Raw genomic sequence first — 27,787 nt, 5'->3', positions numbered from 1 at the left:
TCATCCCAAGAGAACAATTCACTCTACATTAAACAAACATTTGAGTTCCACCAACGGACAGGGTTGCTACAAGGAGACTGGCCTGCTCCGACCAGAGGGAGGAAGTCTGCCTGGAGATCCCTTACTATACTGGCAGCACACGCAATCTTTATCCCATTGTAAAAGCCACACACAAGCAGCTCCTGGCCACCAGTAAGAGCAGCTTTGGACAGACAGGATGCGTACACAGAACTCTCACAAAATGGCCAAATACAGCCCACATAGCCTTCAACCATTCCCCGCAGGCAAGGGCCCTCCCCACACACCCTGAAGGCAGCAGCTCAGATAGAATACAAACCACAACCTTTTTCTTCAGCCTGAAAATCCAGCCAGTTCGTTACTTATCTACAAACCCACCCATCCAGAGCTCACCCTCTTGGACCATAACATCCCAACCTGGGCACGTATTTGAGCTGGACAAGGCTGTCCCTGTGGCTGAGTACCACCACTGCATCCTAAACCAGAACACATCCTGTTTTCCATCCAGAGATAGGCTTGAAGACTGGGGCAAATACATTTCTTTTCAATTTACAGTAAACAAAATATTTGCTTTACAGCAGTCAAACAAAATACTTCAAATAAACTTTTCTCCATGTTGTGGGTGGGAAGGGAATTGAGAAAAAACAAATCAGAATAGTTTACTCAGGGTAAAAAGAAAAGAAAAAAAAAAAGACAACACTGTCAGAAATGGCATTTGCTGGAGCACAGTCGTTTTGACAGAAATCTTTTGTCTGCCTCTCCTTCTTTAACCCAGCCCGCTAGAACTAGAGTCTGATTTCCTTGAAGTCAATGGGAGACTTTCCTCAATACAGTGAGATTTTTGTCCTGACTGAAATAACACAAATTATGGATACAATAAGTCAAAAAATCCTATTTAAAAACCAGGTTTTTAGGCTGAATATCATATTTCAAACATAGACATTAACAGCACGAGGGCCTTGGAGGGCTTGGACAGCTCCAGCCAGCAGGCAGAGCCTAAGAGGTGCTGTGGAAAGGGGGACAGTAATTCCCCAGAATGAGTTTATTTGTTGGCAAAGACAGAGCAATTCCTTTCTGATTTATTTCCACTTTGAAAGAGACATTCAACAGCTTCCCAGCATTAAGACATTTTCACACTTAAGTCCAAAAAGGGCTTAGAGCTACTTATGCCCAGTTACTGTACATTTCCACAACAGCACAGCGCCTTGGCAGGCTTCTCAACCAGCTGGTGAGCCTCAAATCCACCAGAATGCGAGGAATAAAATATTTTTCCTCCCAAATTTCTGAGCAGCTGTTTCTCAGGAAAGACACTGGCCAACTTTCAGCAGATCTGCATAGTTGCAGGGCAGGAAGTAGACGCAATCACTTTAACATTGCTCACAAAGCCAAGGGTGTCTTCACCTCTCCAGCACCATTTTAAGAGTGATTATTCCATAGCACAGCAAATGTTTCTTGAGTTAAGCTGAACAGGCTTACTAGAAATGCAGAAGAAATGTCTAAGGAACTGAAGATAAGTGTTTGCTCTTTTCATGTCATAGCCCCCTCCATATCCTTGCCATGAATTCACTTTGGGAAACATTGAAGTTATTTCAGGGACCCAGAAACCTTCCAAATGAGGAAGCCATAGAGCTAACGACACCCCTGTGCTCCCTTTCCTCTTCCCTGCCTTTGCCTACATAGTTTAAGCCCTTCCTTGCACTTGCGATGGTATCCACCACACCCTGCACTGAGCCATATCAACTCTAATTCAGTGGAAGATATGTACAGCAACAAAAGGGGGTTTGTGTTGGCTTTTTTTTTTCTTCTCCTTTTTTTTTCCCCCTCTTGCTAGGTTGGCCAGGTGAATTGGCTCAGAGAGTGGGCTGACTGTCAGAGCAGGCATAGAGCCAGCAGCAGAAGTGCCTGGCTCGGGCAAGAGCTAAGGGCACACACAGCAGGTCCCATTTCCAGTGGGTGTGAGGTGCTTAGCAGCTCAGGTCCTCTCCTGTGACGACACCCTTAGAGACCTCACACTCGCTTCGCTCACTCCCTTCAGGCTCTCACTGGACTGGAAACTGTCAAAGGTCAGACTATCCCATCCCTTTTTCTGTCATTACTCTCTCCCCACCTCTGGCATCTCTCTTAATTCGAAGCCACCCACACACTCACTTCATGCAACAGCTCCATCCACTAACATTTAACAGCTGACATTTTTTCCCTATTTTGTTGATTCAGAGGCATGTTTTCTTACACAGTAACACTCCAGAACATCAAACCTATTTCATGCAGGGAAGAGTCTCCCACAAAGCCCATTGCTTCCCACCAGAAAAATCCCTTTTAGTTAATATGTGGCTGATGCTCATCACTAAAACACGCTGTCAGTAAGTCACAGTGCAGTGCCCTGATCACTGTCTCAGTGTCCAAGGTACCCAGAGCGTGAACTTCTCACTAAACTCTTACATGGCTTCCCCCCACTCCATCATCATCACTTACAAACCAGAAAAACAAAAACATCCACACCCAAGAAACCCCAAGAACCTCCTCCTTGCTCAAAGCAGCAGCAAGGATGCTTGGTTGGATTCTCAGGGCCAGCAAAGTGCCCCGTAACCATTGGCCAAAGGGGGGCTGCCCTAAGTTATACTGAAGCCAAGCAGCTCTTCCAGGAGGGCGGCTCTGCGGCACGGTGTGCTTCCCTGCCTGGGCTGCCAATTCCCTGCCACCAGCCAGAGCATGCACATGCGTGCCGAGGACTGCGCATCGCTGCCGCTCTTCCTCCAGGATGATTCTTCAGTAACATCAACTAGAGTGTGCTCACCCCAAAGAGCATGCTTTTGTGTTTCCTCAGCAGCTGGCAGGCTAGCGATGGCTTATTTTCAGGAACGAGAGACTGCTGCTACTATCAAGCCCCATCACAACAGAAAACCAAGCACAGGACCTTCCTAGGTGCCTCGGCTGCACACCCCGCTCCAGGACACCTCCTGCAGCTGGAGGAGCTTTTCTGCTGCTCTTCCCTTCCCCACCACATGCTCTGTCTCACAGGACCACAGTCACGCCATGAGAAGGCTAGAAGGTCGTTGAGCACTTTTGCACCACTATCGTGATGCAATGCTGCCGGAGTCTCCATGCCCTGGACACAGGGGACACCCTTTCCTCCTAGTGCCAGGTACAGCCCCTTCCAGTCCACAGTTGGGGGTTCAGGAAGGAAATCCCAACCTGGGCAGGGGCTTTCCAAGGCTGCTGGGCCACTGTAGCCCTACCTGGAGGGATGAGCTGGTAACCTGTAGTGCAAAAGGCTCAGACAGATGGAAAGAAAGGAATAAGTTTCACCCCGAACAACCAGTACAAGGTAGATGTTCATCACAGGCCCTTACTGTTTGCCATCTTCTACACATCTTTTAGATTCAGGCCCCAAATCAGTTTCAGGTTAGCAGAAACCCTATTTACTTCTGCTGGGTTTGGATCAGGCCCCTCCTAGGTAAAAACACCAACAGTTAATGGAAATGCAGCGAGCATGGAGCTTCCACTCCTATTAGCAGGTCTCTCCGAGAGGACGCAATTTTCCATCCATGCATTAAGCCAGTCCAATACTGACATCAGCTCATTTCCATTGATCCTGATTACATAATAGTGACTTAATTCTCCACAGAATTGAATTTTCCATATGTTTGGATCTTTTGCAGTTGCTACATGATTTCCTTGTTCCCTGCTGAATTTATTATTATCTCTTTGTCCTGTACTTAAAAATTATGGTCTTCACTGCAAGCAGAAATTTCTACAGACTTGTTTTGGTTTTTTTTGATACAACGTTCATCACATCAATTCCCTTCCATCTAAAAGAGCCCTCCATGACAACACTGCAGTATTGGACACACCTATAGCTTTGAGCATTGCCACCAACTCTGGAACTGAAGTTACATTTTGTTTCAATATACATTAAGAGTAGTTAATAACCATTATGGCACCCGAGTTTTCAGGTACATTTACCACTATTTATAATTCATAAACATAAATTTTATGATTTCTGAAAGTTGCGCAAAAAACCCCAGCTGATTGCAAAGATTGTAGTTTTATAGCTGTAGATGAATATTCTCACTGTGTGTGTCCACTCTATCGAGCGGACTGTTTCTGTCAAGAGGTGAAAGTAGCACGAGCTCCCAGTGGCTTCACTTAGATAACACTTAGTAACACCACTGCTTAGGTCCTTTTGGCCACTCCCTGGAGGACTGGAGCCCACATTTCTAATCTCTTTGCTAACATACACGTTACCAGTGCTACTCACGAGAAAATTTTTTTCCTTTAATATTCACGTGGTGCCACTGGGTAAATCCATTAATTTTCACGTTACTGGTTTATCATAAAGGCACTCACGGCTATCCACTCAAGACAGGAGTAAACTAAAGCATGTGAATATCAAAAGCACCACCAGAAAGGAGGTGTACACCCGTACTGCCATGCTACATGCTGCTGGGTGTTTACTTGGGATTAGCCAGAACTGCAATGCATTTTTCAGTCCATCAGCCTCTCATTTGCTTATATATCATGGTCAATTTAATTCTGTCTTAATCTCCATTGACACAATCAAACATAATCTCTTTCACATCCCTGCAATATCCCTTCTTTTCCTTTCTATCTTCTTTGAACTTATTTTCCACCTTTATCCAAGAAACTTTGCAAGCCTCTACCAGAGTCAGTAGAGCTATTCACACACCTGAAGTCAGCAGAAGTACTTCAGCGCTTCTGTAGATCAAGGTTTAAAAGATCAATTACAATGTTGAGGCCATATGAGAATACTAGTCAGAGAACAGGCTAAAGTCACCTAATGCTTTTCTTCCTATCCTCCTTCCCTATCTTATTTATATTCACACCTACCTCCCAAATTTCAGGAGTCCAGGCGTGGGCAATGAGTGCAATTCCTGGCAGAGCAAGGCTCAGATTTCTTGTCAAATCAGCACTTTGTTCAGCAGGAATACAAAAGCTGCCCTGATAAGTCATGGGAGAAAGCTGTAGGCAAGGCTACATACAGTGTCCACAACGGCATCCAGCCCCTGGCACTAAGGAGTAGAGACTGGAAGCAGGAGGACACGAGTGGTAGCTGAGCATGGCTTGCACAGCCTGGAGAAGGGAAGGTCCGGGGGGGGCTAAGAGCAGCCCTCCAACACCTACAAGGACACTAATGAGAAGACCCAGCTCTCCAGAGATGTGCATGGTGGGAGAACAAGAAGTGGACAGACATTGAAATAGGGACGTGCCAACTGGATACATGGGAAAAAAATTTCTCCATGAAAATTTGTTGTGGCAGCTCTGTCCTCAGAAGTTTTCAGGACCTGACAGGACAAATCACCAAGCGACCTGGTCTGAGTTCAGTGTTGGCTCTGCTCTGAGCAGGAGGCTGGGGTGAAGAATTCTCAAAGTGCCCTTGGAGTCAAATGGTAAAGCCTCATTAAAAATACATTCAAAACCATTCTATTGAAGAGATTGGGATTTAGTGGGAATACATAATCTAAAAGAAGGATTCTTGGGCTGAAGAAGTCTTCTCTGTGGCAGGGGCTATTTAAAGACTACTTAAAAAGAAATTAATGCAATCATCTGCTCCTCAAGCCTTCATGGAAAGAGCCTCCCTTCTGTCTCTGTGGGACTTTGAAAATGGTGGTAGTTCCTGGAAATGCATCAGCAAAGCAAACCACAATAATGATACGTACAAAGAGAAGCTGGAAAAAGAAGAAAAGGATCTGGTAACATCTGGGAGCTCTCAGCCCTCTCTGCTGTAGGATGGATAGCAGGTGCCATCTCTCCCACACATCCCCAAGGTGAAAGCGCCTGTGACCCTGTTCCTTTCTCCTTGAGCAAGGGATGCAATCCATCAGCCCTGCTCCACACCAGCAAGAGGTCAGTCCCTCACCTGCACACCTTGCCAGAGGCAGGCAGGGCTGCCCTAGCCACTTCCCCACCAGCTGCAGCAAGCGTAGAGAGCCCTCCTAGCCACAGCACGGGTAGTGCCTGCTACCTACCTGCAGCCCGCTCAGCGCCCAGTGGGGACCTTGCTTCCCTCCAACCACGCTCTCTCCACTGCTGTTTGCAAGCCTTGAGCTTCTGAACTATCTCTGAGCACAACCTCTGCACTTGGACATGCATGAGCCTGACCAACAGCACGGTGACGTTACAGGAGGACAGCAGCTGCCTGCTGAGCACAGGCTGGCTGTGACACTCGTGAGAGCCAGGACAGTTTCAACCATCCCTGCAGGTATTTAAGAGACATGTAGATGTGATGCTTAGGGACATGGTTTAGTGGTGGACTTGGCAGTGTTAGGTTTACGGTTGGACTCGATGATCTTAAAGGTCTTTTCCAACCTAAACAATTCTGTGATTCCATGACAGCATGCAATGCAGGTAGCTGCATCCTCAGCACATCCCCTGGTGCAGGCACACTTTCCCCAGTTCTCACATCACAGCACTGGCTGTTCTTTGGCATCAGTGAAAATGGCATGGCAAAAAAATTGCTAACAAAGGAAATTATCTTACTCTTCCATTATATACATCCAATAATAATAATTCTCATCCCTTATACATCATATCCCTAAGAGTAAAGAGACCTCCTAGACCATCAAGTAATCCCCAAGAGAACTGAGGCAAGTCATCTCACTGGGAATATACCACATTTAAATGGGGAGAACACCAGAACATGCACGCTTTCTGCAATATGGGATAAACTAGATGATCTAAAGGATTTTTTCCCCTCTCCGATTTCATCACCTCTATACCAGCATAGCTTGGGCTACCTAATCAAACTACTATTTTGTAACAAACTCTGTGACCAGGGAAGGCTACAGTGCAGACCAAGGAAGTCCCTGCTGCCAGGCATCTCTGAAGGATCCACACATCCTCGACATCCCGAGCGAGCCCACTCGACAGTGCATCGCTACCCAGAGGGCTGCTCCCTGTCCCCAGCACACTGCTCCTGCTCCCATTGCTGCCCGGTCTGTCAGCAAGCCAAGCCCGCAGAAGAATAACCTGATGAAAAGCTAGTAGCTGTCTGCTGGTAGAGTGAGAAAGAGAGCAAATGCCAGAGATGGTGCAGGCAAGGAAGTGGGATTCCTTCCAGCAGGAATAAGCTGTTAGATAGCAGCAGACTTCACAAGGTGACTGTGCCAAAGAAGTCTCCATCACCTACTGCATACAGTCAACAAAAAGAACAAAGAAATGTTCTCTGAAGCTGTCTTCAGGAGATACCCATTTGTTCCTCGCCTATAGAGGACAGTAGCACAGAATAAAATGTAGGTCAGTGGCTGGATGCAGAATAAAGCTGTAGAAATAATGAACACCAGTGACACTTTCCTTTCATACTGGAAATTGCCAACAGCTTGCTGTGTTGAGCCAGATGTGTTTCACCACATCCCCAGGATCCTGGCCACGCAGCACGCCAACCAAATCGCACAGCTCCCTCTACGCATGTGTGCTGCGGCAGGCGCAGAGACCCAGACCGGGTCCAGCTGTGTTTATTCGGTCAGCTGCAGTGCCACAAAACACAGCTGCATTGATCTGGGTCCGGACAGCTGGCTCCAAATAAAAGCAACTCAGTAGCAAGAAGTTGGCCATCCCTGCTCCATCCAACTGGAGCCGACCCTGTGACCAAGCAGGGTCTGACCGCGTCTGCCTTCTCATCCAGGGCGCTGCGAGCGGTGACAAAGGGGACGCATCGAGGCAGCATATGTGGATTATGGAGCCTGACTCTGGGCCAGGAGATCCCAGTTTTCATCCTGGCCCCACCTCTGGCTTGAGCTGTGCTGCAGGACGGCTTTCCCCATGATCGTTTGTCCACGTTGCTCATTATCCCCATCTCAATAGGAGTGATCTTCTCCCACCCCCAGTCCTTTCTGGCTTCAGGAAAACTCTGGGCAACCAACATCAGAAGTGTTTTTTCTCTTTTCAGAAAAGCCTCCACACTTCATTTCAGATGTTATGGTTTTCATTTTCACATAATATACGCTATGACTGACGTGTCAAAGCCATCATAGCCTAAATCTTCGGGTTTTGTTTCTAAACTCACTATAAAGAATTGTTCCCTGCTACTGACTGAGTCATCTCCTCCAGATCAAAGCTTCTCCTGCTCAAATTGAAACAAAACAGTTTGGCATTTGACGCTTTCATCTAGAAGCCAGCTCTGTCTGTGCTAAGCAGCAGCTCCCTTTACATATTCAAAATGGAATATTTTACTTCCTTCTGTCTGTACTATGGCAGAACAGGCCTGCACGCTTGGGAATAACAGATAAAAACGTAAGTGTACGAACGAGGGAAGGCAATCATACAATCAAGAGCTGAAAGAAAATTTGAAATTCCAACCCAGAATCTGGGATTAGCAAACACTCTCAGGAGCAGCACAATTTCATCAGCAGCTGAAGAGGCTTCAGCCCCAAGCATCAGAGAAGTTGAGGACATCATGGACCGAGGGGGTCTGTGCTGTGGTGCAGGCTCCCCCATCAGCTCCAGAGCCCTCTACACTAGAGGCCCTCAGCCCTCACTGAGGTCTCCACAGATGATTTGGCTGCGTTTTCATAAAGCGCGTGTCCAGTGCGGTAGAGCCTCCTCATCTTCCACAGTCCAATTAATTATGTCTGCAGCAAGGGTCAGCCGCGTCTGCGCTATTAGCACCTGGAACCATTAGCATTGCTGTCTGGCAAAGGAGTTGCTAGCTCTACATTTCTCCTCTATCACAAGTCCTAGCATGTCAAAGGCATCTTAACCATATTTCTGGTGCAATTGATAAAGTAATGTATCAATAAAAATTGGTAAAACTTGCAGTAAACCTAATATAAATCTTAGATCCAGTCTGATCCTTGTGGTCAGCCCATGGACTATGCTGGAGTGACATCAGGAATGAATTCGGCCCTTCCCACGTCCTCTAAATGTGGGCCAACGGACATTCATGTTTATCAGGAAAAACAAGAACATATGCCGAAAACAGAGCATTTCCAACAAAAACCTCAATCCAGCATGGGAACAAAAGCAAACTGCAGAGATTTTGTAGCTAATCAGGAGTGTCAGTGTGAGGTTGTCTGACCAGAGTTAAACATTACAAGAATACCTTAAAGAAAGCATTGGAGTGCCTTCCAGACCTACACATTTCTCAATGGAGACACCAAGCAGCCGACTGATGTAAGAATGTGTGATCTGGAAGTCGTACGCAACAGCCCACGGTTCTTACCCTGGTTTTGGAGTAACACTAGTTTCAAAGAGACAGTAAACAGCCTATGGTAACTGCAAGGATACTCCATTTTATTAGATGCACAGCACTGATAGGACACCCTACGTATGATCTTCAAACCCTCTCACACAAGTACCGTTCTCTGTGCTCAACACCTGGCTGTGCTCCTGTTGGTCCCGTGGTTTTGTCATTCCTCTGGGATTAGTAACTGAGCACCACAAGAATAAAAGACTCACCATAGCTGAAATTATACCAGCAGCAAATGAAAACAAAAACCAGCACACAGCCTTTATTTACATAATCATTATTTAAGCCAAAGAATTGAAGGAAGACTGACGTAGCCAGTCCAAAGAAACATGGATGCAAAATCCCGTGCCGTTTAATACAGAATTTCAGCCGGAGTCAAACAGTGCCTCTGGGTGCTGCCCCAGCACCCCGGGCTGTGCGGGGCTCGACGGCGGCGCGGATGCCCGACTGCCGGGTGTACCTGTACTCCCTTCCGACAGCACCCCAGGATTTTCAACCTCACCATTGCCCAAAGCTCGCTGCATTCATTTCCAAGCAGTATAATAAAACTGTCATTGCTCTTTTGGTTTAAGAGCTCCAGTAAACTATCAGAATTAAAAATAAATCATTCCGTTTTGGGGAATGCTGAGCCTCCTGGGTCTAGAAAGCATTTGTTTCTCTTCTCAGCCAGACATGGGAACTCAGCCTTTAGGATAACGTACGGGAATTTTGATTGCCATTTCGCTTCCCCCCACCCTGCCAACTCCCACTTCAATTTCCAGAAATAGACCTCTTCTATGCTCAGAGAGCATCCGTTTGAACAACCTGATCCGAAAACTACGTTCACTAAAGTTAACTAGCGCAGAGTGCTAACAGACACAGGCTTAAAGCAACTACATCCTCACCCAGGTCTGTTCTGCTTCATATATTGCCAGTTCATGCTGCCTCACTGTAAGTGAGTGTAAACCATTTAAACAGATTTGATCGGTATTTTGGCATATATAGGTGATTAAATCAAGAGCCTGCTGAGCTGAAAGTGTGACTAGCTATCATGATCCGAGCACTCAGATGACAGACCACATTAACAGTGTCTCTCAAAAGCTGTGGATCAGGATCAGAGACAGAATTACAACTCAATATCCCAGAAATCAAGAGTATAGGTTAGCATAATGACATAACGAATACACTTCAAGACCGATTTACAAAACTGGCGAATTTTCCTAGAACCAGGCCTTAGAGTTCACACGGACTCGGGCATAAGCCAAGCCACGCTTGCAAGCGTTGATACGTTTCTGACACGCTGTAATCAGTTACAGGGACTGTACAGCATTGCATCAGGGCAGCCACTACCAAACAAGCCAGTAATTCCTTTCAGCACCTGACAGACAACCTACTTTCCAAGAAGTATCATCTTACTAGGGGAACAATTCCAAAGCTCTAGCTACAGCAAATTAAACTGACATGGCATCTAGGCAACTGGATAATATCATCAGCTAGCACTGCTCGTTAGAGAAAGCTGAAAGACACTGTGCATGGATGCATGTGTATGTATCCTATAATATGACTGGAAGAGAGAAGATGGGGTAAAGTTGAAGCAGTAATAAGAACCTGTATTTATATAAAATAATACCATACTTGATTCAAGAGTAAGTCATTTACAAGTCAGCTAAATGGTGTGGTAGCTGACTTCTGTTTTCTACCAGTAAGAAGCAACGTGACCTTTTGGTTTTGTATTAAGGTGAGCGCATCTCCACTGTAAACCTCAGAACATCTGGGTTGCTCCTTACCCCTGCAACAAGACAGGTCCTTGCTAGCAGAAAAGGGATTATATTATTAACTCCTCAGTGTTATGATTAATTCTATCCCAGCCAAAACCAGGACAGTTATAGACAGAATCCATAACACTTGATTAGGACCATCATGAGAAGTTACTCCTCACATTTTCCTACAGCTGTCCCATAGACCAGCCAAAGAAGGCATTGCCAGGTGAATTGGGGGGGTGAAGCAGGCAGCGCACACAAGAAGTTGCTCTGCAGAGATGACTTGTTCCTGAGGTCACTGGCTTTTAGAGACACTGTGACTGTGCACAGGTTGAACATCACCAACAACTGCGTTTGGCTCTGACACTGCTGCTCAGGGAAGCAAGACAGAAGTAAGTGGGGAGCACAAATACCAGGGTGGGGGGAAACAAAATCACCCAAAATAGTCACACACACATTTCACTCGTGACTCTGCACTGCTCTGGGGTACTTCTGACCATCTTTCAACAAGACAGGTGAGGTTGCTGAACTCCAAAAGCACCTGCAGCCCCAGCACGGGTTACACTTACCGCCCCGGGCACCAAGTGCAACGTGCCCCAGATGAGGCAAACCACGCACATGGCCTGAAAAAATTCAGGGGAAAAAGCACGTAGCCACCGTGCTGCCCAGCAGACTCGAGAGCCCTGCAGCAGCAGACGGTGGAGCGAGAGCCACTCTGCTCAGTGCGCATCCAGCTCTTCTGTGGCCGCAGGCTGGGGGAGGACAGCTCCTGGAGCAGAGGCCAGGCTTGCCTGCCTTTGCGTCACACCTCCACTCAGACCTGGTTCATGCGATTTCACACACGGCTCGTCTTTTAGCAGAAAGAGTTGCCTTCACCCATGTGCACGCATACTGAATTCCTAACAGGGACCAAAAACCTGGCTGTGGTTAGATGAGATGGATGCACATCCCTCCCCTCAGCCCAGCTAATACAGCAAGGTAAAGATATCTCAGCTGCTTTGCAGACTGAGCCCAATTAGTCTAAGCAGTCCTCTTCTCAAGCAGGGCTTTATCATACTTCAGCAGCTGCCAAGATCAGGCAATCCTACAGCAGACGTGGAAACGTGCATTACAATCCCACCTCTCTGCCCGATTCTGTATACTCCAGGGCAATGGAGAAGTCTGAAAAGTACAACACTAAAAACAGCAGAAGTTCCCACCATTCAAGACTACATGGCACATTTTTATAGACTACAGTAAGACATAAAAGATCCTTGAAGACACTGAATTTAAGCAAATGAGACAGGACACGCTCCCCAGCCAAGCAGCAGGGATGCTGCTGCTGATGGGACAGACAGCCTCCAGCTGTCAGAAGCCACTGCAGAAGTCTGCGCTTGCCACATCTCTGCTTTTAAAGGCAGCCCCAATTTTTACATGCGTGGTATTTTGCTTCCGCAAGTGATGGCCACCTAACTTCTGCAACTGCATACCTGGTACCAGCAAACACCACAGAGCGTCTCTGAATTACTACTGATTTCAGCTCATTCACAGTGGGACCACCAGAAGCCGGAGCTGTTTGGCACTAGGACTGACTGGACACATGCACTGGCTTATTCCACAGAAATGACAAGTTGACAGTGCTACTGGAAGGCTGTGGGGCTGCAGCTGGCTTGGTTGCATTCCTCAGCAGAAGAAAGCTCCACGTTTCACACGCACTTGTGGAAAGACTTTCAGCTAAAGCCACCAGCGACATCGCAAACCCTTGTGCGACTCATGTTCTCCCTGAGCCAGCTCTTTCTCCCCAAGCCTTAATAGCTATCATACTTTGTAGTGATAAATAGCAATGATGAGATCTGCAGAGCAACTTTGGATCAGAGATTTCTTTGCAGATACCTTATCTCAGCTCACAGGAGCCTGCACACATGCTTCCCCTCGCCACCTGCCTGAGCTGGCTGCCTTGGAGCACACACAGGCTCCGGGAAGGAGATCCCCTCCTCGCAGCAGCCCAAGACTTGCTCCCCATCTAACTCGGTCCAAGAGGGAAGGGCTCAAGCCACAACTCGAGCATGAACTGCAAGAATCTCCTGGCTCAGACCCACCTCTTTCAAAGCACTGCTGCCAAAGTGTTATGCAAACTTCTTCAAAAAGCATCCCAACTGCTTAGCTGCCCACCTCTACACCCCAAACGCGGTGCTGACTCTCAAAAGCCTAGATGCATTAATCATTAGCAAGACTGGGAGTCTAAAGGTACTTTTTGGAAAATTCAGTCTCCTAAGTCACAAAAGCAAGTGAAAAAAACATGTGCATCCCCCCAGTGCTGGGGCCAGCTACCGCTCCTGGTTATCTCAGGAGGAGATTCCTACACGCAGAAGAAGCCCACAGGCTGAACTGCCAGCTAAGGCTTGTAGATCCCTATTTCCCAGGCTTTTTCTAAGCCTGGTACTACACTTTTATCCTAAGCAGATTGAAAGGAAAAAAAGGAAAAAAAGACATCAGAAAAATCTTTATGCAAGACAGAGCACAGCCCACCCAAGGGGGGGAAAATACTGGCTTTTATTAAATCACAAGTGGCCAAGTCCGTATGTTATGTGGGAGTTTCAGTCTGATCCCATAATTCTGAGATATTTACTTCCAGACAGAGCTGTTTATAACCAAAGACAATGTTGCCATACACCAAACCATCCTCAGACGTGCTTTCTATGGAATTTTGCCCACGAAGAAGGCAATAGGTCAGTGGGGAAAAAAGAAAAAAAGTATTTTAGTGAGTCTTGACCTTGATTTTCTGAGCTTTAGACCAAACCAGTACATTTCCCAGGCCTCCCCTCTGCAGCACCCTGCTACAGCGCAGGTCCTGTGCCACCACAGCCGACCTCCACCACTGCACCCCAGCCTGCGGCCGCACGGGCAATGGTAAGCCAAACCCTCCCTGCCAGCGGGAATTACCACGCTCGCACCTCCTTCAGCGACAGCCGCCCTCATGCCCATCCTATCCCACTAGCCGCAAGTTTAACCACTCTCGGTGGTTTCAGCCCCGGTTGTTCTCTCTTTCGGCTGTGGCCGGAGCGGGAAGCCGGATTCAGACAGGAGGCTCAGCCCCGCAGAAGGGGCGCACGCAGGCACGGCACCAGCCCTGCTCCACTGCAGCTTCTCAAAAGGCTCGGCTCTTCTGGCCACCCTTAGCAACTTGTGTTTGTTTTGGAGCTTTTTCCTCCTAAAGCTCTGCTCCCTGGATTCAAGTAATTTTTTTTTTTTTTTAATAAATAAGAACTTTGGATACCGGGAGATTGGTGTCCTCCTACTGAACACTTCTAAACAGATTTTTCTTTTGTGAACTTTTACAGTCATTCCTCCAGTCCACACAAGGTTTTACCATGCACTGTAGCACACAGCAAGAAGTTCCCAAATTTAACCCCTCTTCTTCAAATTGCAGCACAGCTCTTACAAAGCAAATGCCTGCCCCCAGCTACTGCCAGGGAGCTTGCCTGTTCACTGACACTTTTCCATCCACCCCCCATACCAGAGCCAAATAAGCGGTTCCAGCCCAGAAACTGGCTGTGTCGGCACCTGCACCAGCAGCTCCTTGGGGCGAGGCCGTGTTAGACACATCTCTGACCCACAGAGCTCTGCTGACAGTCTGCAGCACAGACTGGACCAGTCTGTCTTGTCTTCTGACCCGAAAGCAAAGCACAAATGACTCAACTCCCAAGATGAAGTAAACACCACCACACAGGTTGTCAAACTGGCTGTGTGACTGCAGGATCCCAATTTACTTGCTGGGTCTGGATCTGTGCTTCAGCCAGGCAGCTTTGGAGAGGAACACCTGTGTCCCAGGTGCACGTGCTCTGCATCATCTTTAATCACACATGCACCTCTGATTTTTGGTTCCCCAAGATGTCCCCTGCAGCTCTGGGCTCTCTGGTTGCTACTGCCTGAAGATGCACTTCCGTGCCTCAGATAACTCCTGCGTTTCTGGAGGGTACAGTGGATTAATTTGGCTTTACAGGGACTTCTCAAGAGAACAGCATCCCTAATTCCCCCTGATCCAGGCAGCATGGTTGCGAGGAAGGCATTGGCCACTGGTTAGGGAGCTTAGGGTTCAGGTCCTGGATTTGCCATAAAATCTTAAGGGATTCAACCAAGTCATTTAGATCCTTCATATGTGCTGTATGTTGAGATGGAAACATTGTGGAGCAAGTATTCAGTTGAGCAGGTGCCCAGAATTTAGATTTAAAAGCCTGCAGTGCTTCAGTGCGCAACCCCGCAAAGCCCAGGCTGCCCAGTTGCCTGCTTGCCCTCAGTCCACTGTCACTGATGGGAGCTGAAAGAGCCAGCCATGCTCCAAAAAAAAAAAAAGAAAACAAAAACCAAGCCATAAAGCATTTTTGCATAGACACGCCGTCTTCCTGGGCTGTGGGTGTTCAATGAAAGCGATCAGTGAAAACCCCTGAACAATAAACTCATTCACATGGCATCTCTGGTCCCCGGCCGGGCACGGCATGCACAGAGCCTGCCGTGGGGAGCGGCAAAGGTGCGTGGAGGAACAGGAGCCAGGCTTGCCTGACGCACTGGTCACACCACGAGAAAAGCAGGAGCTCGTGCCTTGCCAGGAACACTCCAAAAGCAGGTGCCCAAAGGCTCAGAGCCTGTGAGCACTGCTAGCTTTAGCAGCAGGCTCCTGCCAATCTTGGCAGTGACACAGATGGGGCACAGACCCCGCAGTGGCAGGGCTACAGGGGTACTGCCTCCGCTGCCCTTCGCTGCACGGATCCCTGCTGCTTACAGTCAGGAGAAGGAGCAAGCCCCGGGGACCATCTTGGGGGCAGCAAAAGGAGCACAGCACCCCCGGGCCTGGCAGTTACACGCACACACTCCAAGGGCCATTGCTGCTCATCACATGGGGCTGAAGCCAACATCCACATGGCCTCATGCCCATCTGCGGTGAGCCTGTCCTGGTCTGGAGAGCACCAGGGAGGCTCATGTCCACCCCAGACAACTCAGAGCATCCTCAGGTGCCCTGTTTACATCAGAAATGCAGCTGTGCTAGAAGAGACAGAAATATTACACTGGCACGGGTGACAGTGTGTAGGATGGCTTGGGAGGGTGCACACAGTAGCTGTGTAATTGAGACAGGCTGTGGTTTCAGTCACAGAAAAAGGTTTCATCTCCTAAATCCCTGCTGAGTAAATGACTGCCCTCCTGCTGCCTATTCCCCAGAGTCCCTTCCCATCTCCAAAACTCACCACTCTCACATAAGTGAGAGTTATTGTATATGTTATGAGGTTATGCGGGACATTAATTTTCATCTGCATTTCAGAGAAGGCTCAACCCAGCAGCTGAAAATTGTATTGCATTTGGTACAGGGCAGTACATTGCCCTGTTTTCTCCAGTTGCCAATTACACCAAGACAATTAGCTAAACACAACAGCTGTGTTGATGCTCAGCTGAGGAGAAACCACATATGTTTATACAGAGCCTACATCATGTTAATGTGACTCAATCAATTTCTGACTGATTCACAAGAGTTCATAAAGGGCCTCAGATTGTTACCAGGGCTCATGTCTTTCATTCATGTCTCCACTTTGCAGCTTAAACCCAAGCATATCTCCTTGTATTTGTAAGAACTTGTTAAAAAAACACACGCCAAAGTCCCAGACAGACCCACACCCCTTTCCCCTCCCAGTTAAAACATGTTAACTAGCAAGCAAACACCTTGTCTTTCTACCAAGTCACTATTTTAATCCTTAACAAGGCTAAACTGTTGGATTCTGTTAAGAAGACAGCCTCTCCTCCATAGACAAACAATGCTTGTGTCCTTAGAGGAGCACGGCAAACACTAGCAATGCCCTGCAAAGCCCTGGGAGACCCTCAGGTAAGAAACGCGAAGCTTGTGTCTTTGCTCAACAGAGACAGTAAAACAAGAATGCCAAACACCTTTCTTTAAAGAACTGAGCTGCAAGTCACACTGATTTCCATTACAGAACTCTAACGCATTAAAAATACAATAATAATCTTAGAAACCTCTCAAGGCTTACATCACTTGACATCTTCAACTACATGCACATGGCTGCATCACAGGGGAATCACCCGTGACTGTGGTGACAAGGGGTTGGTCTGAGAGGACTTGACAGGGATGGGCAGGGTGTAAGGGTGCCATCGAGACACTCCTCGTCAGCAACAGAGCATTCAGCACCTCTTCCCCACCCCAGGGTCTGGAGATGGCTGGTCCTGGACCAGCCAGCCACATCCGACATGTGGGACAAGGAGTAGGCAAGGAGCCACGGTACCGCTCTAACAGGGAGCACAAGATGGGACAGTTGTACAAATCTCATGTTCGAAGGTAAAACACATGGGAAGGAGGAGGGAGTGCGCTTGCAGGGAACAGAGGAGGAGCAAGAGATGAGCAGCTCTGTCCTTCTCACTACATAGCTGAGGGTACAGCCACCGCCCTCACTCATGCTTGTCCCCTGCTCCCTGCAGGCCTGTTGTCCCTTTGGGCCACTGGGTCTGTTGCCCCTTACGCCTCACACGAGCTTCCTCAGAGGGAGAAGGTGGATTTTTAAACAGCATCTTCACCAACAGGAGAAGACAGTCTTTACTGTGGCCTGGCAGGAAAAAAAAAAGCCCTGCCACACATCAAGATCATCCTTCATAGCTTTAGTAGCCTAACAAGAGACAATGTCTTCTATGCAGCTGGCCTTGCAACCCCATTTGCAGAGGCTGGGAAAGGAAACCCATTCCCAGGAGAGTTTCACAATCCCTCCTTTGCTTCCCACCATGCGAGTCCCACAGCCCAAGCTCTTCCCGCTGCACGGGTGCCACCCTGCCAGCCACCAGCCCCAGCCCACACCCCACCTGGCCCTGCACGCTCCACCCGACGAGACTCCTGCCTTTGAAACAGGAGGGACACCTCTCGTGCATGCCAGGTTAGCGCTCGGATTAAAGCGCATCCCTGCCTGTGTTTAAAGGAAATAAATGCTGCTGTTTGCTGATGCTTGCAACCTTCATTTCTTAAGTAATAGGAAAGATCTTATAGTCATATTCCTCCTCCTGGAGCACCAGTTCATTGCTCAACAGCGCTCTTTGAGTCCATCCATCCTGATCGTTAGAGGATTTCCCTGCATAAGTGCCCTGCCAGGCTAATGGCAAGGATAAAGACTCCCCACACCAGCCACGGCAGCAACAAGATACCCCCACCAGAGCGGGCACATATCCCCTGTGCTTGTTAGTAACAACTTAACTCACCTGCTTCCTCCGGGCTCCCAACTCCCACACACCCTCCCCCAGCCCAGCCTTCCCCCCCAGCCCCAGGTGACTCCAGCCACCCCACCACGCTGGGGACACCTCCCACCCACTAAATTGCCCTCACCTGCAGCTGCCCCACGGAGCCGCAGCTGCCTCGGTACCCTCATTGCCGCACACCCGCTCGCATTCGTTACCACTAACGCAAAAAGGACTGGCAAGGCTCCGCCATCAGTTGCGCTTGCTATTCATTACACATGTGCAGAACACATCCCCGCTGCTCTAAGGGAGCAGTGTGCATATTTAAAAAGACAATCTACAAAACATAGCTGAATCTTAATGAATCTACTGCTTTTCTACTGGAACTGAATGGAATTGTACAGACCCTGCCAGGAAAAAAAAAACCCACTACACGATATTTGACTTGTAATATAATTTTTAACATCACTTTTGCAGTATGTTACTATTGTGCTTATCAGATCTGTAAAGTATCGATTGTAAGTAGGAAAAAGATCAAAATGCAACAGGCATCACAGTGCCACGGCGCCTTCAGAATACTCAAGTACTTGCACAGCATAATCAAAAAAACCCCACAGTCGTGGCAAAAATTAACTTCACGCAATGTGATACCTTGACACATAAAGCCCCCACCACAGGAGGATGAGGGAACAAGGGCTATTAGCTTAAATGCATCTACTGAGTCCTAACCAAGCCAGTGACAAGTCCAAATGGGGTCAGGCAGGAATATATTTGTCTATTAAGAAGTTCCCCGCTTAAGTGTTCGAGCTTCATGAGAAGGACAGCAGTTACAAGGGGAGCCCCATTTCCTCTCAACAGGTAAAATTTACGGCAGACTTGTTCTGTGTTGCTCAAGTACCGGATCCACCTCCTCCGGGGAGACTCTTACACACCAGCGGGAGCAGAAATCACCAGGTACCCACGCACATCTGCACATCCCATGCCCGGCACCTCACCCCAACCTCCTCCCTCCTCAGCTGGCAAGGAGCACTGAAGTTTGAGAAGTTTCTAAGGGCTGCCCATAGCACTACAGATCCGAGATGAGCCATTCTCGGTGACAATGACCGAGCACCATCACGCAGGAAGCGCCACAGCCATTGATTGTGGGGAAATAAATGGGCCGTGGGTGCCCACCAGCCCAGACGAGATCTGTCAGAGAGAAAGCAGGGAGGCTGCTCGCCTGCCTTCTCCCCAACCACCAAACCCACTTGCATTTACAAAACCGGACACTCAATGTCATGCCCGAGAAGCCCAGGAGGGTGGGAAGTCTATGCAGACAGGCAATTTAAGAAGAAAGACAGAGCAGTCAGTTAGCCAAATTCAGCAGCTACAGAAAACAAAACACTGCTTTTAAGGCGCAAAAAAAGGGCCCGATCCGCAGATGGCGTAAAAGGAGGTCTCCCCTGCTCCTCCCTCCCTGCCCAGTACCCGGGGCAGGTACGGGGGGGACTCTGCACCCCCGCACCTTCCCCACCGCCCAGCCCCACTCGCGGGGACCATTCCCCCACCGGCCCCGAGCCGACCCCAGCCCCACTCGCGGGGACTCCGATCCCTGGCCCCACTCGCGGAGACCGCCTCCCCCGGGAGCTGGCTCCCGTCCCCACTTGCTGACAGCCGCCTCCCCGCCCGGCCCGGCCCCGCTCGCGGGACACCCCCCCCCCCCAGCTGAGCTCGGCCCCGCTCGCGGGGACCCCCTTCCCCAGAGCCGACCCCCAGCCCCGCTCTCGGGAAACATCGCCTCCGGGGCTGCCCCCCAGCCCGCCGCAGCCCACCGCCGCCGCATTTTCCCACGCGTGGGGACAGCGAGCGGCGGCGGCTCCGTGCCAGCGGGTCCGTCCCTCCCCAAAGCCCCTTCCCCACCGGTGCCCCGGCGGGCAGGGCAGGACGGCGGTCCCCGTGCGGTGCACGGACACGCGTGGCGTGGCGCCCCGCCTCACCTTTGCATCTGTCCATGGGGGCTGCAGCGGGGGGCCGCAGCCCGCCGGCTGCCGAGGGGCTCCGGGGCACGGCACAGCGCTGCCTCCGCTCCGCTCCGCCGCCACCACCGCGCTCCTGTAGCCTCTTATTCCGGCGGCGCCGGATCCCCCGGCCGGCCCGGGCCGCCCCGCCCCGCCCGCCCCGCCCCGGAGCCGCGGAGCTGGCCGGGATCGGGGCTCCGGGACGGGGAACGGGCGCCCGTGTCCGGGATGGAGAGCTGGGATCGGGGGGACGGGGATCGCCCACCGGCCCCGCGCCTTGTCCCGCACGGCGCGGCGCGGCACCGACCCTCCCCATCGCTCCCCGGGGAAAAGGGCCGGTGTCGGGAGGAGGAGGAGAAGGGTGCGTGGGGTGCTGGGCTGAGGCCGTGGGGTGGCTCCTGGGGCCCCTTGCGCTGTGCCCAGGGCCGGGGTGCCCTGTCTGCTCCCTGTGTTGAGGACGGTGTTTGCTCTGGCTGCAGTGGGGCTTTGGGCACATTCAGAGGCCTTGGTCACCCGGGGAGAGCTGTGTGTGGTCCCGGTGGCTGCTGGTGCTAACACCACAGGCAGGAGTCCGCCAGCGACCCACCTCCTGCCCCGCTCCGGGCGGGCAGGCTGAGGAGTTGGGGTCTCCTTCCACCTTCCCAGGGCAGCTGCTGGTTGTCACCCCGAGCCCCTGAGTTTGCACTCTCCCCTTCCAGTGGCTTCATTAAGGCTTCCCAGTAGGACCTGCCTCCTGGATAGAGCAGATCCCACGAGAAGATGTTCCTCTCCTTGGGTTCCAGTAACATTTTTGCCTGACTTCCACCACGGCAGATTGAGCTAGCATGCCCAAAGTGCACAAATAACAACATGGAGAAGTGGGCATCCAGTCTGACCTCAATCAATATAAGGCACAGGTCACAATCTGTCCTGAGGCCAATATTTTGGAGACATTGAAAGTTACAATAGATGAGGTACACAAGGATTATAGAGGAAGTTTTCTCTTCAGAATTAAGGTTAAGCCATCAGTGTGGGGACACGGGAGCCATACCTGCCTGTTACAAGGTCTTTCTGGCAAGAGGAGAGGCTAGGCGTCTGACCTGGATGGGCAGCTCCACTGTTCCTGTGTGAAAGAGATACAACTGTTACCTAGAAAATCAACCGCTCTCCTTGGGAGCTGAAAATTAAGGAACCAGAAGTCAACGCTGCATCATTCACCAGAGCTACATCCACTGTCTCTCTGCGTGAGCATCTAGTCCTCCTTCCACTGAAGGACGACAGTCACACCCGGGTCACACCCAGCCTCACGTTGTTCTCAGATTAATCCTCATCCTACTGCTTTGACCCTCAAGGGACTCACAGGCTTTGGGGTCTGGGCAAAACAGAGCTTGGGCCTGGCTCAGGGTCTGAAGTGTTTACAGGAAGGTGGTGGTGTGGCTTGCAATGGAAACAAACCTTTTCTGGCAGAGAGCAGTGAGACAGATAAATGGGTTCCCCAAACCATACAGCCTCTTGCACATTGACTCTGCTCTGCAAGCTGAGCTCTTGGCCATCAGCCCACATCTACAGAGCCTGGAGTACTCACAAATGGTAATTTCCACACAGCCATCTGAGTAAGGTGGTAGGGGGAGCATCATTGTTTCTGTGCGATAGCAAGGTCCTGGTGTCAGCAAGGAGGCGGCCATTAGACAAAGCCAACGAGAGGGTCACAGAATCCACATTTCCCAATTTTTGGACCTGTCAGCCCGCAGACCATTGACATCTGTGGTCCAAGGCAGCCTTGGGAAATGTTAGTGCCATGTATGTAGAAAAAAAAAAAAAACAAGCCTCCATCATATGGCCCTCCTTACATCTTCCAAAAATAGCCATAAGCAGGCTCTTTTGGCTCACAAGGGACGCGAGCAGCCGGGCTGGACGGGCACTGCCCTGCCACTCATCGGGTCCCTGCGTGCCCCCCTGCCCCGCACCCTCCCAGGCTGTGCTTGCCGGGGTGACACCTCTCAGAGGATCCGTGCGTCGGCCGGAACCAGAAAGTGACTTTTGCTGCATGGAAACTTTCCATACGAGACCAGGTTTAGATAAAGGGTTGTTGCCGCTCAAGGCAGCTGAAGCTGGAGCGCGTCTCGTCTCTTGCCAGTACATAACAGCCGCATGAAAAGAGAGGCAAGCCAAACGCCTAAACTATCAGATCCAGCAAGCAGATAGCAGTCTTCAATGACTGGAGAAAAAAACAGTTAAATAAATATATCTGTCATGCAGGAATAATTCTCTTAGAGCCCTTTCCAGCTACTTCTTGGCTCTAGCTTTCAAAATCTAGCAGGGTAAGCCCTGATCTTGCAAACTTCTGAAGTGTGCTTGTATCTCAAAGCAGGTGAGTAGTCATTCTGAACTCAGCAAGACTAATTAAGGATAATACCAGTTAAATAAACTAATTAAAGATTATTTGAAAGATCAAGACATCAGATACCTGAGATTCCCGTCTCCAGGCCCCAGAGCCTTTACATCCCCTGCTTGTCCCTTCCTTCCCCTGCCAGCTGTGATAAGGATGCTCCGGAATCCCAGGACTGCCAGCCAGCCCCATGGCAATTGCTGGGCAAGTGGCACTGGGACAAATACTACTGCCAGAGGAATACAAGTTCTTCCTGTTTGTCCCTTCCTCTTGCAGTAGGAAGCACCTAAAATACTTTGGGATACTCTTTTTCAAACGGGCTGTTGTGTTCTGGGGTTTAATAAAACTAGGAAATACTCAGACCCTGCTTAGGGTGAGGAATTAATATTCCCAGTGTTGGTGCTGAAATCTAGATGTTTGCCACTATCCTCATCTAGAACAGATACTTGCATACTGGTTTTCCTGGTAGAGCTTCTCGGAGCCAATAAAATAACAGCGATCTACCTGTGTACCCATGTATTCCTTGCTTTTTTCCTGCTTATTATTAGCGATGATTATTATTAGTGATGACTCAGGTGTGACAAGCCTTGAGGGCCAAGCTCATCCTGTTCGAGTCGTTTCTTTTTTTATGTGGCTGACATCCTATCCTTCAGTGCAGAGGATCATACTATAGATTACATGTTTTCATGTTTCTTTCCCTGCATATTCATGCTGCATTAATAGAGAGTGTGACCGCTAGTGAGATTATCACCTCTGGCTAAAGCTCTCAAGTATCACGCTGTGGCTTTCAACCGATGTGATTCTGCTTCTCTGGCCTTACATCCTGTCATTTCAGCAATTTTGCTTCCTGTGAAACAGAGAAGGAATCAAGTATAAGTTCAGAAGGCTAAACAAACCATATAAACGAATATAATGATTTACTAAATAGAATCATAGAATAGTTAAGGTTGGAAAAGACCCTTAAGATCATCGAGTCCAACTGTTAACCCAGCACTGCCAAGCCCACCACTAAACCATGTCCTCATGCACCATGTCTACCCGTCTTTTAAATACCTCCAGGGATGGGGACTGAACCGCTTCCCCGGGCAGCCTGTGCCAGTGCCTGACTACCCTTTCAGTGAAGAAGTTTTTCCTAATATCCAACCTAAACTTCCCCTGGCGCAGCTTGAGGCCATTTCCTCTCATCCTATTGCTTGGGAGAAGAGACCGACCCCGGCCTCGCTACAGCCTCCGTTCAGGCAGTTGTAGAGAGCAATGAGGTCTCCCCTCAGCCTTCTCTTCTCCAGACTAAACAACCCCAGCTCCCTCACCTTGTGCAGAAGCATGATCCTGATCCTCTCTTTTATCCACAGGCAGTGCTAAATATTTTCCTTTTTTTCCCAAATATTGACACCAAGCAGCTGTACATTGCTTCGTTAATATTATTGCTGTTACACTTGTGTTTTGGCATCAGCAAAGTCTTTAATGTCTAATATTTGTCTAAATCTTTGCTGTGACTTTCTTTGGTTGCATTTGACTTGCTCTTTCCCTGGTTTACGCACGAGTCCAAGTCTGGTGAAAGTTGTCAACCTCTCCGTTGCGAAAGCTGGAGGGAATCCTACCCTGACAGCGCGTGTGCAGGTGCCCTCCACTGACTTCAGGGAAGTTATGCTTGATGGAGACTGTCAGGATCACGCACCCGACTCGGACGGTGCAGAGCTGCTCCCTGGGCTATTTTCTCCCAGATGTTGTTCATCCCAATTGCAGCAGTCCATAGTGGTCAGGCTTCTGCCTTTCTTCAGGGAAAATACTCCAGCTGGCAGAACAAAAGGTAGAAATTTCCTCCACACATGAAGGGTATCTGTCTTTGCACAGGGCTTTTCTTTCCCTCTTCCCCATGCCTTTATCACAGCTGTGAAAACCTAGTTCAGGAGTCTACTGAGCAAGACCAAGCTCCGTCAGCAGTAAAATTCACTTGATCTGGCTAACTTCCTAGGAGATGGGGAGCCATGTCAAATACTCTGTGTGTGCAGGCATCTGGAGGACAGATGGAGAAAGAGGATGGCTTGGCAGACTGCGGTAGCAGTGAGATGTGCTCAGGTCAATGGTGGCACACCGGTGTCCTCTTTCCTTCCCAAAGTCATCTCAGGTACCTATTTAGATAAGGATGTAACACCTCTGTGGACAGTTGTGGTCAAGCAGGCGTAAAACTGTTTCAGAGCAGTTCAGAGAACTGAGCAGAGGTGGGTTTTGTGACAAATCTGAACTGAGATTAAAGCTGAGGTGCATCCTGTGAAATGCCAAGAAACAAGGAAGCCAAAGGCTTCTTCACTTTGACATCCCTGGCCACACTCCTGGGCTGTAATGCTGCCGTAATCTGAGCGGGGAGAATTCCTTTTGTCCATACCTGGATCCCTCTGAACAGCAACGAAGCCTGTGGACCTAGGGACAACTGAGCCAGCAAAACAATGCTGCTGTCTCTGAAAGGGAGAAGTCTCTTTCTCTCTCCTCCCCCTGCTTCTGGCCAAATGACCTCTCTCTTCCTAGCATCATTTTCAGAGTTATTGTACCAACTTCCATGCTGAAATGGTGGAAAACTAAAATGGCAGATTCTCCTCCCAGGTGGCTCGCAGTAGAGACAGGCATGACTGGGACAGTACCAGGTAAATGGCAAGCACCCACAGCTGGAACGAAGGAGGAGACCAGGTGAGCATGTCCATGCAAGCAGGTGGGACCACACAGCTGGGACTAGATAAAAGGGATCATCAGTCACCAGCTCAGCTGTCTTCTTGAAAGTCCTCCCTGATCTTCCCTCTAGCCAGGAGCACAGAGCAGACGCTGACGGGAGTTCAGTATGTTTATAGACCTCCCAGCAATGTCTTTGACCCCTTATCTGCTGAATCCTGCCTGTCTTCCAGATTTTCTCGTTTGGGGGGTGAAGGGAACGGTTGGTGTTGGGAATTTGAACAGGGCCCTCTGCTTATTCCTCAAGGAGGTCTAAATACCCACTCAGGAGCACAAGCAGCAATGAAACATCTTTCCCCAGAAATAACCTTTATGGGTGCTTTATAGCAGACCAAGCCAGTTCCTTGGTTCCAGGAAGGCACTGGGAGCCTGCCAGGGCTCAGTCAGTGAAGAAAGGGCCAGAAGAAACAGAGAGGCAGATGGGTCACTGTCTGCACAGCACGGTTATTGCAAGCAAAGCTACTCACTGGAAGAGGGGTGAATATTCTGTTGGAGAACAGGACATGAATCCTTCATCTCAGAAGATTTGCAAGTATGGTGTCTGTGGGTGTCCCTTTCGAGGTCTTCCTGCTTCCCTGTGAAGCGCTTTGTGATTCTGGCTGCAAAAGAGATGGCCAAATGCTCCCCCAGCTTAACTGGCCTTACACTGTTGTTGCTCCACGGACTTCTGTCCAGCCATTTCTGACTTTCACCGATGAAAGGCAAGACAATCAGCCCTAACACAAACAAAACCAGAGCTGTTTAGCTGCTCAGCTATACAAAAGCTCCATCCCTGATACATTCCAGCAACGTTTTGGATTCTCTCAGACATTAACTGTTTCAAAAGAGCGTGGCTGGGAAGAGGGTGGCTTGAGGGAGGGGGGGATTTCCCATTAAGGACAGCAGGACCAGATGTCTTTTTGATGAACTTCTCTTGGCTTCCTATTCTTTGACATTTCCTTTTCAGTTGTTGAGTCCAAACTGCTTCTAGACCAAATTACAGCGAGCTCTAATAGCACGAATTGTTTTCTTTCCCCTGACAGATAGAATACCTTCTTCTGGCCAAAGTATGAGACATGCTGACCAGACAGTGTGCTCAACAGCCCGGGCATTTGTTCATCCTGGAGCCATTTCTTCCTTACACTTATTTTCCACTTCAGACCCCTTCCCCCTCCAGAGAAGCCTCTCAGCTTTCCTTTGACAGTGTTCAATACCGGTTAAAGAAGTAAAAAGCCTTCATTGTTCCCCTCCCCTCCAAACTCCACACAGGGATGCTCACACCAGCAGACCTCATCAGGTATCAGCACACCGTATTTCGGCCTGTAACACTCACAGGCACCACAGGACGTGGCTATCAATCAGCTTCCTAAGAGCTTCTGACACAGATTTCTGATACATAACTAGCCATGGTCCTAGTTTTTGAGGGTATTGGATGGGAAATCATGGCTTTCAGCTGAACAAATATTAGAAACTTCATCCACACTTACGGATTTTACCAGTAAACCAATATTGATCAAAATCTCTCCCAAGCTGGTACAAAAAAACCCTGTGTGGAGTATCAAGCTGTCAGCGGGGGACTTGCCTTGACAGAGCTGAACTCTTGGCACCTTTCAGCACCACTAAAACTTACCCAAGCAAGAGGAAAAACTAATTTTATCAAAATATGGCAAAATATTAATTTTTACATCTTGCTACATTTTCACTGGGACTTTTTTAAGCCTCCCCCATCATCACAGCAAACTGTGGTCTGATGTCAACTGTGAGCTCACAGAAGGCTATTTATTCTGGCATTTTCCCAAAAAGGAGGTTTTTTCAGTCCGCAGCTTTTCTTTAGGCCTAAACCACTTCTACGCAGCCAAAGTCAATAAGCAGAGCACACTTCTGAGGTCAGCACTGCTGAAGTGGGAAAGGGAAAAGAACGGGAACCTGTGGTCCATGCAGGAGAGCACCAACACACCGCAATTTGTTTTAGTGGAGGCTAAGTACTACGGAGGAGTCCAAGTTTCCTTCCCAGCCCCCATGTTTGCTATTAATATTAGATGTTAGGGTACGTCAAACTACCTGCCAAAGTGGAAGTAACTACCAGGTAACAGATCTCACACATGTCAGTTGAGTCTTCCACTTTTTTTTTTTGTTCTTGTGAAAAGAGATTTAATTAAGAGTCAAGAAATCCGCCTCAGTAAATACCAAAAAATGCAGTTTCCCTTTTCCCACGTAGACCAGTGGAGCTGAATTTTTCCTGCCTCCCCGACTATCATTAAGTATTCTGTTTAAATAGGCCAGCTTCATGCCATCTATAATGAAGTTATAGTGTATTGCTCTGTTATGAATGATGAAGCTGTTGTGTCCTACGGGGAGAAAAATCGCTGTAATCCAACTTTCCTTTTGAAAAGGCCTAATGTATCCACATGAGATCTTCTGGCAGAGACAACTGAGAGAATATAAATAGAAGCTTAAAAGAAGAAGGAGGGGAAGGGGAAAATAACTCCAACAGGGCTGAGTAGCTGAAATTCACAAGTTTAATAGGAAGATGGATGACTGAAGAGCCTGTTCTGTGACA

The 27,787-nt window shown here is 49.0% G+C and overlaps 1 protein-coding gene across 2 annotated transcripts in view; it reads right to left on the bottom strand.

Moving 5' to 3' along the window:
* Window positions 1-20,228, bottom strand: part of AFAP1L2 (actin filament associated protein 1 like 2) — a 73,237-nt gene extending 53,009 nt beyond the window's left edge. For both annotated transcript variants that reach the window (XM_082308778.1, XM_082308779.1), the window contains exon 1: window positions 20,136-20,228. In XM_082308778.1, the coding sequence (XP_082164904.1) occupies window positions 20,136-20,151 (16 nt within the window). In that variant the 5' untranslated portion in view covers window positions 20,152-20,228. The remainder of the gene's footprint in view (window positions 1-20,135) is intronic.
* Between the last annotated feature and the right edge of the window lie 7,559 nt (window positions 20,229-27,787).

Source organism: Platalea leucorodia, assembly GCF_965183815.1.
Source record: "Platalea leucorodia genome assembly, chromosome: 4".
Lineage (NCBI taxonomy): Eukaryota > Metazoa > Chordata > Aves > Pelecaniformes > Threskiornithidae > Platalea > Platalea leucorodia.
This window is presented reverse-complemented; position numbering and strand designations above follow the sequence as displayed.